Below are 15804 nucleotides of genomic sequence, written 5' to 3' on the forward strand. Positions count from 1 at the left end.
GCCTAGCTCTAATTTAAAGGTTATACCCCTTTGTTCTGGACTCTCCCACCATAGGAAATAGTTTCCCTCTATCTAACCTGTCAAATCCTTGAATCATCTTAAACACCTCAATTAGATCACCCCTTAATCTTCTATATTCAAGAGAATACAAGGCTAGTCTATGCAACCTGTCCTCATAATTTAACCCTTTTATCCCCGATATCATTCTGGTGAATCTGTGCTGCACCCCCTCCAAGGCCAATATATCCTTCCTAAGGTGCGGTGCCCAGAACTGAATGCAGTACTCCAGATGGGGTCTAACCAGAGCTTTGTACAGCTGTAACATAACTTCCACCCCTTTGTATTCCAGCCCTATTGAGATAAAAGCTAACATTCCATTAGCCTTTTTAATTATTTTTTGTACCTGTCCAACAAAAAAAAAAGATAAAATCTGAAGCTCACCCCACAATATTTTCTGAACTGTTATACTACAGCACACTGTTCCAATATCAAAGAAACAACCCAACAATATATCATAAGAAACTAATACGGTTTTGTTAGGCTTAAACTTTAAATGCTTGGTTTGGTACTGATTAATCTGAAGCAGTTAAATTGGATTTGTCAGTATAGTTCTATTCAAATTAACAGCTGTCCAAATGAGGATCTGTTCAAACATTTTAACTCCTATGAACATAGTTTTCTTTTTTTAATATACTTACAATTATTTTTTCCACAATAGCAGTTTTACCTTGGAACTGCTGTCCTTCCCAAGAAAGGCATGATGCGTCAATCTGAAACAAAAATATATTCAAGAAATCAAAACTGTTCATTAACTTTCGCACAGAAGGTACTCAGAAAAAAGCAGTTGCTCTGAGAACAAAAACACCACCATTAAAAGCTCCCAAAATTTAATAGAAGGTCTGGAACACCTGCTTCCTTAATTCCTGCGAATATCTGAAAGGTTTTTCATATAACTTAGACTTAAATTAGGAAATTATTGTGACTTTGAGTAGCATGGTGATCTGGCATCAATCAAGTTAGACCCTTTCAGTTGTTAGCCATATGATGTTATTTTTAATTTATACACGGTTACTAAGCTGATGTCAGAATCACCTGATTATATCAATGATGTGGAGATGCCGGTGATGGACTGGGGTTGACAAATGTAACCAATCTTACAACACCAAGTTATAGTCCAACAATTTTATTTGAAAATCACAAGCTTTCGGAGGCTTCCTCCTTCGTCAGGTGAATGTCAGGAAATCCTTGAACCTTTCGCATTTATATTCAGAGAACAATACCTGGTGATTACAGATAATCATTCCAACTGCCCGTTGTCAAGGCAATCAAAGTGTTCAGACAGAGAGGTGTTACCTACAGGACCACCGAATATACAAACGGCCAGAACACAAAACAGAGAGAGAGAGGGAGAAACATCCGAAAGGAAGAGAAAGACAGAAAATGACCCGTTGAATTAAAAACAGATAACTTTTATTCGCTGGTGGGGTTACGCGTAGCGTGACATGAACCCAAGATCCCGGTTGAGGCCGTCCTCATGGGTGCGGAACTTGGCTATCAATTTCTGCTCGACGATTTTGCGTTGTCGTGTGTCTCGAAGGCCGCTTACCCGAAGATCGGTGGCTGAATGTCCTTGACTGCTGAAGTGTTCCCCGACTGGGAGGGTCAACAATCGCCAGACAGGAGGGTTCCCTCCCAGTCGGGGAACACTTCAGCAGTCAAGGACATTCAGCCACCGATCTTTGGGTAAGCATACTCCAAGGCGGCCTTCGAGACACACGACAACGCAAAATCGTCGAGCAGAAATTGATAGCCAAGTTCCGCACCCATGAGGACTTCCTTTTGGATGTTTCTCCCTCTCTCTCTCTGTTTTGTGTTCTGGCCGTTTGTATATTCGGTGGTCCTGTCGGTAACACCTCTCTGTCTGAACACTTTGATTGCCTTGACAACGGGCAGTTGGAATGATTATCTGTAATCACCAGGTATTGTTCTCTGAATATAAATGCGAAAGGTTCAAGGATTTCCTGACATTCACCTGACGAAGGAGGAAGCCTCCGAAAGCTTGTGATTTTCAAATAAAATTGTTGGACTATAACTTGGTGTTGTAAGATTGATTATATCAATGGCAAGGACACAAGAAAGTTTATGGCTCTCCAACCACAGTCAAGGTTGGAATTATCTTGACCGTTTAAATTCATTTTAATACTTCACCATACTTCACTCCTGCAGATTTCAAATATGCACTGTCCTTCACGATCACTTGCCTCATTTGGAATGAATCTGCAATGTGATTCAGTGTTGCAATATGCATGCACTGAAACCCCAGGTCTGAATCAAAATCTCTGATGGCATTTGCACCAGAGATCTCTCGTAAGTGGATAAACTTCTTCCCTTAATTTTTTTTGGGAGGGGGCACTGTGCTTAAAGTTAGGTATATCAGGATTAAGAAAAAGAATACTCCACTTGTCACCCAAGTGTCAGCATAGGACACTCCCAGATTAGCCTCAAAATAAACCACTGGTGGAAGAAAGCCAACAATACATTTCAACCTGAATCTTATATGCAAGTGTCCACCTGCTGCCCAATGACATTCTTTATTTACTACACAAACAAAAAAGTCCTATTTCTCCAAATACTCTTAATTCAAAGTATCTGATAATTAATTCGAGCACTAAATTCCCACTTCACTGTTAGTTATGCTGCTTAATTATTATTGTATAATTCAAAAATTTTTGCAAAAAAATTGCTTTGACTTATCAGTACACTACACTATACACTAAAAATAATCAAGCACAAAAGTACATCTTATGCAACAGAGTGCTGTGATTGAAAAAATCTGCTATGGAATGAGGAATGACGAAGATAAATTCATCAATTAAAATCCTCTGACGCAGCAGTTTTGAATCTTAATGACACAGTGATACTTTCCTGACGTCTATGTAAAAGTGTTATATGAGAAAGTTCGTCAATTTTTTTTAAACACAGATTGAAGAAAAAGAAAATTTATGGCAAATGAGTAGATAGCACCCAGTTCATACTTACATATAATGATCCTAATTGACTCCTGTCTGCATCAAAAATTTGATAGTAATGTTGCACAAAGCCACTTCCAATCTGCTCCCAGAGAGGCTTGTCACCCATTCTGATCACTCAGCCACAGGCACTACAAACAGATCAGAACAAAAATACAGTGTTCTATTAATTTAAAATTACTCTCATACTCCTACCTGTTACTATGCTTCTTTTTTTTATTAGTCCAAGAGACCATGAAAACTATAGGCCACAGACTTTTCCACTGCTGCCATTAGTGTTATGCAATAATCGCCTGGCAGGATGAACAGGGGAACCAACCCCAACAGTTTTTCCTCCACATAGGCACAATTTTTCGTCCATCAGCCTCTACAAATGGGGGCAGGCAAGTTCAAATGTCAGTCAAGATTGAGATCTGAACATGATTCTCTACCCTGGGAAGCCAAAGATTAATCCTTAGGTGAATACACTACCCTGAATTCAATATTCTATTACAGAACTTCAGAACAAATGTGGACTAAATAAAATGAGTTGTCAAATTATTAAGATGTGTACGACAGAAGAATAAAATATATTCTGCCTGGGACAAGCAAAACTAAAATGAAACATGTACATGGATGCAGAGGGAATATTAAAATTTACTGACCAAGACAGGTTAGGGGAATGAGCATATATAGGAACATAGGAATTGCTAGATGATAAAAGATCAAGGTTCATTTCGTTCACCTTCTACCATTCTTCTTGTTGCATGATACAATGATAATGGAGTTGTTGACTAATCATAGCAATCAATCTCTACCAATTAGTCTATAACAGACCCAGACATGAGATGAGGAAACCCCCAGTGGTGGAAAGCTTTGGGAACCATAGGTCCAAAGTCACCTGTTCCTCCCAAGCATGCTGCACTTACCATATGTGGCAAATAAGGTTCAGCATAGATAAATGCACTTTGGGGAAAACTATAAAATTCTCAATGCAGTGGAGGAACAGTGATCTATGGTGCTGATATACAGATCTTTGAACCAGGACTGCAGATGGAAAAAGCCATAAAAAGGGCAAATGGTTTTAGATAAACAGGCATTAAATTACAAAAGCAAGGAGGTAACGATGAATCTCTCCAAGACATTATTTAGGCTACAATTAAAAGTACTGCATGCAGTTTTTCAGCACCCATTATAGAAAAGATTCACTAGGATACCACCAGGTATGGAAGGGTTTAGTTATGGTAAGAGACTTGAAAAATTAAGGCTATATTTACTACAGCGGAGTCAGTTTAAGGGGTTTTATTTTAGAAGTATTCCAAATTATGAAAGGGTTGGAGAGAATAAAGTGAAAAATTATTTCCTCTGGTTGTAACAAGGGGGGGGCATTAATTTAGGATTAACACTTCAAGAGGTTTTTTAATGCAAAGGGTCATTAGAATATGGAATGCATTGCAAATGACAACTGAAGCTGAGTAAATTATGATATTTAAGTGGGAATTAGATATACACAGAAAAAAGTGTTCAGATGAAGAACAAGGAATGAGATTAGAGTAGATGGCTCTAGTGTATAGCTAGCATGATTGGTTGAATGCTCTCTTTTTGTGCTGAAATTTCTATGATTCTACTTATTGTAGTTAGCAAATCCCTAGGATTAATATGTCACACTGCAATTTGCTGGCAAAAGTATAGCACAAGAATTAATCATGAGGCCACTACTGTAGAAATCTCAGTTGTTACTTGAAAAGACAAACTTTTACCCACGGGGACGACAACAGATTCTCCCCAGGTATGCCATGTGTCTACATGATTATGCCAAGTTTTTGATCTTGTAAAACTGCTGTACAGGTGAACAAAAATGGCACCAGGACAGTGAAATTGTCATGATATCCTACTGTCTGGGGGCAGTTGGGTGGGTAGATCAAAGGGCTTACATCCAAACATCCTTAGATACGGGGGCGGTGTCAGAGGACTGGAGAATTGCAAATGTTACACCCTTGTTCAAAAAAGGGTGTTAAGGATAAACCCAGCAACTATAGGCAAGTCTGTTTAACCTCAGTGGTGGGGAAACTTTAAGAAACAATAATCCGGACCTGAGGTAACAGCCACTTGGACGAGTGTGGACTGATTAGGGAAAGCCAGCACGGATTTGTTAAAGGCAAATCGTGCTTAACTAGCTTGATAGAGTTTTTTGATGAGGTAAGAGAGGGTTGATGAGGGCAATGCAATTGATGTGGTGTACATGGACTTTCAAAAGGTGTTTGATAAAGTACCACATGATAGGCTCGTCATCAAGATTGTGTCCCATGGAATAAAGGGGGCTGTAGCAACATGGATACAGAGTTGGCTAAGTGACAGGAAACAGGATAATGGTGAACGGTTTTTTTTGGACTGGAGTGAGATATGTATTAATGATTTGGACTTGGGTGTACAGAGCACAATTTCAAAATTTGCAGACGACACAAAACTTGGAAGGGTAGTGAACAGTGAGGAGGATAGTGACAGACTTCAAGCGGATATAGACAGGCTGGTGGCATGGGCGGACACGTGGCAGATGAAATTTAATGCAGAAAAATTCAAAGTGATACATTTTGGTAGGAAGAATGAGGATAGGCAATATAAACTAGAGGGCACAATTCTAAAAGGGGTACAGGAACAGGGAGATCTGGGGGTATATGTGCACAAATTGTTGAAGGTGGCAGGGCAGGTTGAGAAAGCGGTTAAAAAAGCATACAGGATCCTGGGATTTATAAATAGAGGCATAGAGTACAAAAGTAAGGAAGTCATGATGAACCTTTATAAAACACTGATTCGGCCACAACTGAAGTATTGTGTCCAGTTCTGGGCACCGCATTTTAGGAAAGATGTGAAGGCCTTGGAGAGGGTGCAGAGAGATTTACTAGAATGATTCCAGGGATGAGAGATTTCAGTTACGTGGATAGATTGGAGAAGCTGGGGTTGTTCTCCATGGAATAGAGAAGGTTGCGAAGAGATTTGATCGAGGTATTCAAAATCATGAAGGGTCCAGACAGAATGGATAGAGAGAAACTGTTCCCATTGGCAGAAGGGTGAAGAAACAGAGGGCATAGATTTAAGGTGATTGACAAAAGAACCAAAGGTGACATGACAAAAATTTTTTCCACACAGCGAGTGGTTAGGATCCAGAATACACAGCCTGAGGAGGTGGTGGAGGCAGATGCTATCATGGCGTTCAAAAGGGAACTGGATAAGTACTTGAAAGTAAAAAATTTGCAGGGCTACAGGGATAGGGTGGGGGAAGTGGAACTAGCGGGATTGCTCCAGCATAAAGTCAGCGTGGACTCGATGGGCTGAATGGTCTCCTTCCGTAACCAATGATTCTAAACCCAGCTAGCACTAGACACCATGTTTACATTGCTGATATCATACACATACAAACTCCACAAGTAAGGACTTTCTGCACCACTAGCAAGACTTGCATGAAAAACTAACACTACAAAGTTTCTTCCAGAGTGAAGTCCACACAAGTTTTACTATTGTATTAACAGGAATTAAATTCAGTGTTCCTAGCCTGTTCTACAAGTCTGCACTTAACAAGTCTGCAGTAAAAGATCAGATAGATGGAAAACACCTGGGACAAGATTAGACTACAGGAACAGGTTTGCTCCTCAGATTGCCTCTAACCCAGGACTGATCTTATTAATCTTGTTGTATCGAAGCGGTATTTGTTTGGGGCTTCAGGTCCAATTTTGCAAGCAAACCATCTCAAACTAAAAAAGAATTCTACTCATTAAGGTTAAAGGAGCTGTCGGCCTCGTGCTAATCTAATGTATTTTCAGTATCATAGTTTTTATTCTTGCTGATTTTCTCCCCTTCCATGCAGTATAGTTCCACACGCACCCTCCTGTACTTCCCTCAAGTGGCCTTTACTCATGTGTGAGCCTTGGCAGTAAGTGCTGGCAGGCAATTCAACTGCACGGGGCAAGAAGACATAACAACTCAATGAGGGATGTAGAAGAGCATGCCAGGAGCAGCACCAGGCGTACCTAAAAATGAGGTGCCAACCGGGTGAAGCTACGACACAGGACTACATGCATGCTGAACAGCAGAAGCTGCATGCTATAGACAGAGCTAAACAATCCCACAACCAACGGATCAAATCAAAGCTCTGCAGTCCTGCCACATCCAGTCACGAATGGTGGTAGACAATTAAACAACTAATGGGAAGAAGAGGCTCCATGAACATCCCCATCCTCAATGATGGCAGAGTCCAGCACGTGAGCGCAAAAGACAAGGCTGAAGCGTTTGCAACCACCTTTAGCCAGAAATGCCAAGTGGATGATCCATCTTGGCCTCCTCCTGAGATTCCCACCATCACAGAAGACAGTCTTCAGCCAATTCGATTCACTCCACGTGATGTCAAGAAATGGCTGAGTGCACTGGATACAGCAAAGGCTATGGGCCCCGACAGCATCCCGGTTGAAGACATGCTCCAGTACTAGCCGCGCCTCGAGCCAAGCTGTTCCAGTACAGCTACAACATTAGCATCTAACCGACAAAGTGGAAAATTGCCCAGGTATGTCCTGTCCACAAAAAGCAGGACAAATCCAATCCAGCCAATTACCGCCCCATCAGTCTACTCTATCATCAGCAGTGATGGAAAGTGTCGTCAACAGTGCTATCAAGCGGCACTTACTCACCAATAACCTACTCACCGATTCTCAGTATGGGGTCCGCCAGGACCACTCGGCTCCAGACCTCATTACAGCCTTGGTCCAAACATGAACAAAACAGCTGATGTCCTCGACATCAAGGCAGCATTTGACCAGTGTGGCATCAAGGAGCCCTAGTAAAATTGAAGTCAATGGGAATCAGGGGTAAACTCTCCAGTGGCTGGAGTCATACCTAGCACAAAGGAAAATGGTAGTGGTTGTTGGAGGCCAATCATCTCAGCCCCAGGATATCGCTGCAGGAGTTCCTCAAGACAGTGTCCTAGGCCCAATCATCTTCAGCTGCTTCATCAATGACCTTCCCTCGATCATAAGATCATAAGTGGGGATGTTTGCTGATGATTGCAGAGTGTTCGGCTCCATTCGCAACCCTGCAGATAATGAAGCAGTCTGTGCCCGCATGCAACAAGACTTAAACAACATCCAGGCTTGGGCTGATAAGTGGCAAGTAACATTCTCGCCACACGAGCCAGGCAATGACTATCTCCAACAAGAGAGAATCTAACCACCTCCCCTTGACATTCAATGGCATTACCATCGCCGAATCCCCCACCATCAACATCCTGGGGGTCACCATTGACCAGAAACTTAACTGGACCAGCCACATAAATAATGTGGCTACAAGAGCAGGTCGGAGACTGGGTATTCTGCGGCGAGCAACTCACCTTCTGACTCCCCAAGGCCTTTCCAATATCTACAAGGCACGAGTCAAAAGCGTGATGGAATACTCTCCATCTGCCTGGACGAGTGCAGCTCCAACAACACCCAGAACAAAGCAGCCCACTTGAATGGCACCCCATCCGCCATCTTAAACTACTGGCGCACTGTGGCGGCAGTGTGTACGATCTACAAGATGCACTGCAGCAACTCGCCAAGGCTTCTTCGACAGCACCTCCCAAACCCCCGACCTCTGCCACCTCGAAGAACAAGGGCAGCAGGCACATGGGAACACCACCACCTGCTCGTTCCCCTCCAAGTCACACACCATCCTGACTTGGAAATATATCGCCGTTCCGTCATCATCCTTCATATCAAAATCTTGGAAGTCCCCACCTAACAGCACATGGACAGCAGTGGTTCAAGAAGGCAGCTCATCACCACCTTCTCAAGGACAGTTAGGGATGGGCAATAAATGCTGGTCGTGCCAGCGACGCCACATCCCATGAATGAATTAAAAAAACCAGCTGAACTGGATCCTGTCCCCAAACACGTGCAATTCCAGAAGGTGTTCCTGGATGGCACATGCAGGAACCATGAGAATGTTTTCCCCCCCCTCCGAACTTAGGCGTGCTGAGGCCGATTACAGAACCACTGCTACCACAGTGGACATCAGCTAATTCAGCACAGATTGTGTATTGAATATGGGACCCTACTACAATTTGCATTTATATACCACCTTTAACATAGTAAAACACCCCAAAGCGCTTCACAGGAACGTAATCAAATAAAATTTGACACCGAGCCACACAAGGGGGTTTTAGGACATGTGACCAAAAGCTTGGTCAAAGAGATAGGTTTAAAGGAGCGCCTTAAAGGAGAAAAGAAAGGTCGAGAGGTGGAGAGGTTATGGGGGTTGGGGGATTTCCAGAGCTGAAAGCACAGCTGCCAACGGTGGAGCAATTAAAATCGGGGATGCGCAAGAGGTCAGAATTGGAGGGTTGTAGTGCTGGAGGAGGTTACAGAGATAGGGAGGGGCGTAGCCACGGAAGGATTTAAAAACAAGGGGGAGGCCTTTTAAATCAAGGCATTGCCAGACTAGGAACCAATGTAGGTCAGCAAGCACAGGGGTGATGGATGAACAGGACTTGGTATGAGTTAGGATACGGCAGTAGAGTTTTGGATGAGCTCAAGTTTACAGAGGGTGCAAGATGGGAGTCCGGCCAGGAGAGCATTGCAATAGTCAAATCTAGAGGTAATAAAGGCATGGATGAGGGTTTCAGCAGCAAATGAATTGAGGCAGGGGCGGAGAAGGGCGATATTACGGAGGTGGAAATAGGCAGTTTTGGTGATGGAGAGGATGTGGAGTCGGAAGGTCAGTTCACAGCCAATTAGGATGGCGTGGTTGCGAACGAACTGGTTCAGTCTCAAACAGTGGGCAGGGAGAGCAATGGACTAGCTTGGATATTCACTGCACAAAATCACTGATACATCAGGAGAGCTGCACCCTATCTGGCCCCTCCTCCCACCATCATTTCTTGGTCATCTGCAGTCACAGACAAAAGATGACCAAATATTTACACTTCCCAGTATGATACCCATAATTTACCATAAAATTGGCAATTATGCAAGATTGAGACTTACGAAGTTTATTTTGTGTAGGACCCGAACAAGCTGCAGATTTTCCAGACTTCCCTCATCAGTCTGGGCTGGATGCAAAGCCAGGTGCTATGGGTGAAAAGACATTGTACTAATCCACTACATCACCAAGCTTAGGTTCGAGGCATGATTAACAGGCCACACTGAGCGCAGAAATAATTTAAAATTCCCCAAAATTTCAGTACTTTGGATTTAAATTTTTTTATGGCAGCTGCTCAATTTCCTGACAATTTTAACAAAATTATTCCTCTTGCTGCTCAGTAGTAGAATACTGGAGCACCAAGTGGCAGTACATGGAAACTGACTTGGAGAAAAGACAAAATAATTTTAAGAGTTTTACTTTCAGGAGTGCAGTGGCATATGTGTTTAGATCAAAACACACCTTTTATCAGTTGGATCTAGATTTGTACAAATAATCTTACTTGAGTTCCCAATCTTGGCTGTTTCACCGTGACATAATGCAGATGCTTTCCAGCAAAGGGGGAACAGGATTAATAATCAACTTTTACTCTTTTTGCAGATTTCTATCACATTACTGAGATTAAATGTGTATTTTTAACATCTGTTTAGCAGGAAACAGAGAGTAGGAGTTACGGGCAGTTTCTCCGAGTGGATAGCAGTGTGCCACAGGGTTCTGTTCTGGGACTGCTTCTGTTCACTGTGTACATCAATGATTTGGATATATAACTAGAGTAGTGTTCAAATTTGTATACAATATTAAAATAAAAGGCACAGTAAATAATTCTGAGGATCAAAGGAAGCTGCAGGGGGATAATGATAGGATGGTGGAAGGGGTAAATAGTGCCAGACGGAATCCAATGTCACTAAGTGAAAGGTGGGACATTTTGGTTAAAAAAAAATGTAATTATTCTTTGAGTGGGGGAAGGACGGGTGATGTAAAAAAAAGAGCAGCATCTCAAATATATACGGCCATAAAAAAACTAATGGAATAGATATAAAATTAAGTATGAGAGATTTAGAGCAAGAGAATTTTTTTTTAACACAGTGGGTAATGGCAGTGGAATGCACTATCAGAGTTAGTGATTAAAGCAGAGAACATGTCAACATTTAAGAATACTGTAGATTAGGCAGGTGGTTGAAAGAGGCATAAAGGAATATGGGAACAGGGCAGGCACATAGGATTAGGACTACTGCTCGTGTGGAAGATAAACACCTACAGGGACTGCTTGGCCAAATGACCAGTCTCAGTGTTGTAATTTCTATGTAATGCAAATACGTCATTCTTGGTGAAGCAATGACTATGTAATTTCGGTTCCTAACCCTCCTAGATTGGCCAAGAGTCTCCCAGAATGAAAGATTAATCTCCCAGGCACTGCTGTTCGCAACCCAGGAAATGATTCTGCGGTTCGCACCTGGGTGCCTATACATATCTCACACAAGAGCTGCTGACGTGACAGTTGAAACACTTCCCACCCCATCAAACCTGGAACCTGCATCCCTGCTCTGCATGCAGCTGTCTATCTCAGGTTGCCAGCCATTCCAGCCGCACTTCCAGCGAAGTTACCGTGGCAGTCAGAGCAGAACCGGCTGGCCATGAGAAAATTGCTATTCAACTGTGCTCAAAAGTGTAGTTGCAAGCTCTGCAACTGGTAAGCAAATTTACTGAAGTCTGGGGGTCGTTATTCTCTACATTATTGTGTACTGCTCACTCTTTTTAAATGAACAGTTTAGGATACCACAAAGATGATTTCTTTAGTCCATTACCCTCTCCCCACCACACCACCCCCCCGCCAAAAAAGTTCAAAAACATGCAACTTTGATTTACACATCATTTTTACATTTCACAACAACGTTATAAAAGATATGTTTGTACGGTAGAATTAATTGAGTTACAGGTGTCTGGATATAGGGTTGCCAACCCTCCCAGTCTGGCATGAAACCACGAGCGAAGATACTCAACCACACTGTTTGGGGAATTATGTCAGTGGGGGGAGGTACCCCAGAACTCGATGCTGAGGCCCTTACTATTCCTTATCTACATTTATGACTTAGAAAGACTTTCTTTCACAACCTCAGGCTGTCCCAAAGCACTTAACAGCCAATGAAGTACTTCTGAAGTGCAGTCATTGTTGTAATGTAGGAAACATGGAAGCCAATTTGCACACAGCAAAGTCCCACAAACAGCAACGTGATAATAACCAGATAATCTGTTTTTTAATAATGTTGGTTGAGGGATAAATATTGGCCAGGACACCAGGGAGCAGTCCACCACTCTTCTTCGAAATAGTGCCATGGGATCTTTTACATCCACTTGAGGGCAAGTTTAACTTCTCATCCAAAAGTCAGCACCATCAGTGCAGCACTCCCTCAGTACTGTACTGGAGTGTCAGCCTAGATTATGCGCTTATGTCTCTGGAGTGGGAGTTGAACCCACAATGTTCTGATTCAGAAGTGGGAGTTCTACCAATGGTGACATGGTTCACACATACAGAAACAATGCAAACAGGTCAAGGGGGCTGGCAAGATAGCCAAAGTTGCCAAGGACCTACACAAGGATATGGATAAAATCTGTAAGGGGGTAAATCAGTGGCAGATTCAATAGGTAAGTGCAAAATACTGCACACTAGTAGGAAAAATGCATGTCACAGGTACATACTATGTAGAAATAGCTAAAGATAGAACAAAAAAGGCCTGGCTGCGATAGTAAACTTGGCATTTAACATTTCAAATGACTGCAGTTGCAATAAATGAACTGCAAAGAACAAATAACTATATTGCTAGGGTGGTTTAGTATAAATTGAAATAGATCATGAAATAATGGTACAATGCCCTGGACAGGATGCATTGACTACTATGTTCAGATTTGGTCGCTACGATAGAAGGAAAACATTCAAACTATGGTGCAGAGTAAAGGAATCAGTTATGGGAAAAAGCTGGAGAAATTGGGGCTCTTTAGTCTTGAAAGCAGGCAACTGAGAAGGACTCTTATAGAAGTAAACACGACATTAAATGTCTTGCCAGGGCACTGCACAGTGCATGACATCTTTTCTCTTATACTCAACTGACTTAGCAATATAATTAAGCGGTCCAATCCATTTGTTCACATTTGCTACAATCATCTGAACTTAAATGCCACATTTACTCTTGTATAAATCAATTTCTGTTTTGCCATCAGCTATTTCTATACATAATATATACTTGCAACATCCATTTTCCTTACAAGTGTGGATTATGTTGCACTTATCTATTGAATTTAATTTCAGATTTTTTTCAATTCCTTTTATAGGCCCCTGGGTACTTTGTCTGTCTCAAAAGCTTCCCCATGCCCCAATTTAGTACAATTTGCAACCAGTTAGCATTGGATTTTTGTATCCAAGTCATTTAAGTTGATCAGCACAGTAAGGGCCCAGCACTGAACCCTGGGGTACTTCTTCAAGGTATGCCATCATACTAGAACAAGGGGTTGAAAGTTAAAAGTGGTGTAAGGAAAATGTACAGATGTCATAAAGAACTGCATGTGGAGTGATCAACACTTGCAATGATCTTCCAGCATGGGTGAGGCAAAACTCTTTTCAGATCCCTTTCTGCTTCAGTTATTTCTACATATAGTATACTCATGACATCCATTTTTCCTACTAGCGTACAATATGATCATTCAAGAAACATAACACAATGGGGAGGGAGAGGGAATATTTTAACTTTTATTAATTTCAGATGATTGAACTAAGACAGAAACCTAATGCTAACTGGTCAAGTTCGCAAATAGTACACAATCAAGTGGGGCTGTCAAGATAAAGCAGCTAGGGACCTACAAAAGGAATTAAATAAAATGACCTGTCATCTTCATTTATCTTACGAACACTAAAACTGCAACAAGATTTCAGTACTGGGGAAAATTGTATAATTTTGGTGGTCATAAAAACAACATTGAGCTACTTGTATAAGGGAGTAAATATTTTCTCAAACATTATTTCATCAAAGGCCCCTTAAGATCAAAATAAAGAAATAATTACTGCAACAAATAGATTGTCGTCCCGTGGAAGGATTCATGTGTATTGGTTGGAGGGGGTCTCCTCTCTTATACGTAATGACAGACGTCAAACCCAGCCCTCAAACAAACCTCACGTATATTACGTTGAGTGGCGTAAAACTCCCGAATAAGAACAAGGGGGAGGTGCAACTACAGAAATTCAAACATGCATCGTTTATTGTATGCAGGCTCCCGGTGATTTACTACGAACTCGGCAAATATAACGCGCGCAAAAACAAAAGGCAATGCGGTGCATTCGATTTACTTTAAAAAGCAGAAGCGCGATGATTAACTCGACTTCGGAAAGTGAAAATAGATCAGCGGCCCGCTGCAGAATGAGTGACCGCTTCTTTATGTTGTTGCTGCGTTGGGATCACAGTAACAGGAGGAAATCAGAACTCTCCACCTACAAAAGCTGTTTGGTTTACGCTAGGTCACCACAACATTCTTAATTTTCTTTTTAAACACAGCGGCGCCAAGTCCTTTTCGGGCTCAGTAGTACATTAGTGAACCAGAAGCGGTCAATGTGCGGCCAATAACTCACGGCGCTGCCACTGGCCCGGCAGATACACACGTAGAAAAATAATAAAAGGCTCCTCCTTAAAAAGAAATGAAACGGTGCTATTGCGATAGGTAACAAAGGGTGGGGTGAATTCAGATTCAGGGCTTAAGTGTCCCAAGGTTTCAGCGGGCTGCTGGTAGGGAACATGGGCAGAGCGAATACCTCACACACAGGTGACGGGGGCCGGGCCGGGCCGGACCGGACCCGCCCACCCGCGGGTTTTTGTGTGCGTGCGGCTCGCTCACGTTCGCCCGTTTATTTTTAAAAACAATTCAAAGTTAACGTTCAAAAGCGCAGCGTCATTACCGCCGGCAAAAGCGACGCCCGAAGGCACCAGGCTTCTGGCCGCTTCACTCGTCGGCCCAGCCGGGCAGCCCCGCGGTTGTCGTTATTGTTAACTCGACGCAGCCGAGCCTGCTTCCAGATCAATGCAAGCGTAGTCGCCGAGGCCAAGGCCGCTGCCGCCATCATTCAGCCTAAAAATATCTCTCTCTCTCTTCTCCCCCCACCCCCCTGGCCAAGCCAGGCCCGACCCCCTAAGTGAGAGACATGTCGGCCGCCTCACACCATATCGCATTGTGTCATGGGCGCATCGCGCCCAATAAACCGCCCGCTCGGCTCTCATACAGACCACCGTGATTCAGACCCTGGCCATCACACGCCTGACGGGCTACTGAAAAAAAAACTTACCCAGCGCCCCAACTCCGGCGGATCGCAGTATGGCGACGAACGGCACAAGGCCCCTCCCAGCCCCTGCGTGGGGGGAGGAGGAGGCGCCCTGGGCCGCTGCGGTACAGCGCATGCTCGCGGGGAGAAGCAGCGCAATGCACCGCGGGCATTGTAGTTCACTCAGAAAGCAGTGCGTAAAGCGGGAGGGTGAGGGAACTACAACACCCACAATACAATGTACTACTATGAGCCCACGTGTTTGGGATCTTTTGCTGAGAAGTCCAGTTAAACTGGATGGTGGAAGTGTTAAACCAAGAAGAGAATTTTTCCTTGGTTTTATCGAAGAAGATAGATCTTTGAAGTGTTTATCGAAGAAGATAGATCTTTGAAGTGACGTATTATCGAACTATTTTAATCTTTTCTCCTCTAATCTTCTCCTTTGAATGTGTTTTACTTTATTCTGAATCCAGCAATATTCAATCTGGGGACAGGGTTTCATTGTTAATAGTAATAGGCCGCTCTGGTGTCTCATCTAAATATCCATCCTTG

General features: G+C 42.9%; 1 protein-coding gene across 4 annotated transcripts in view; it reads right to left on the reverse strand.

Annotated features, from left to right (window-relative positions):
* Positions 1-15373, reverse strand: part of nutf2 (nuclear transport factor 2) — a 47221-nt gene extending 31848 nt beyond the window's left edge. For 2 of the 4 annotated variants that reach the window (XM_067997825.1, XM_067997828.1), the window contains exons 1-3: positions 15277-15373; positions 3040-3160; positions 699-770 (exon numbers count right to left, since the gene is read on the reverse strand). In XM_067997825.1, coding sequence (XP_067853926.1) covers positions 699-770; positions 3040-3138 — 171 coding nt within the window. In that variant the 5' untranslated portion in view covers positions 3139-3160; positions 15277-15373. Of the gene's footprint in view, positions 1-698; positions 771-3039; positions 3161-10018; positions 10103-14892; positions 14997-15276 lie in introns of those variants that run through there. The other 2 variants (XM_067997826.1, XM_067997827.1) reach the window with 2 other exon arrangements.
* Positions 15374-15804: the final 431 nt, after the last annotated feature.

Source organism: Heptranchias perlo, chromosome 16 (genome assembly GCF_035084215.1).
Source record: "Heptranchias perlo isolate sHepPer1 chromosome 16, sHepPer1.hap1, whole genome shotgun sequence".
NCBI classification, from domain to species: Eukaryota; Metazoa; Chordata; class Chondrichthyes; order Hexanchiformes; family Hexanchidae; genus Heptranchias; species Heptranchias perlo.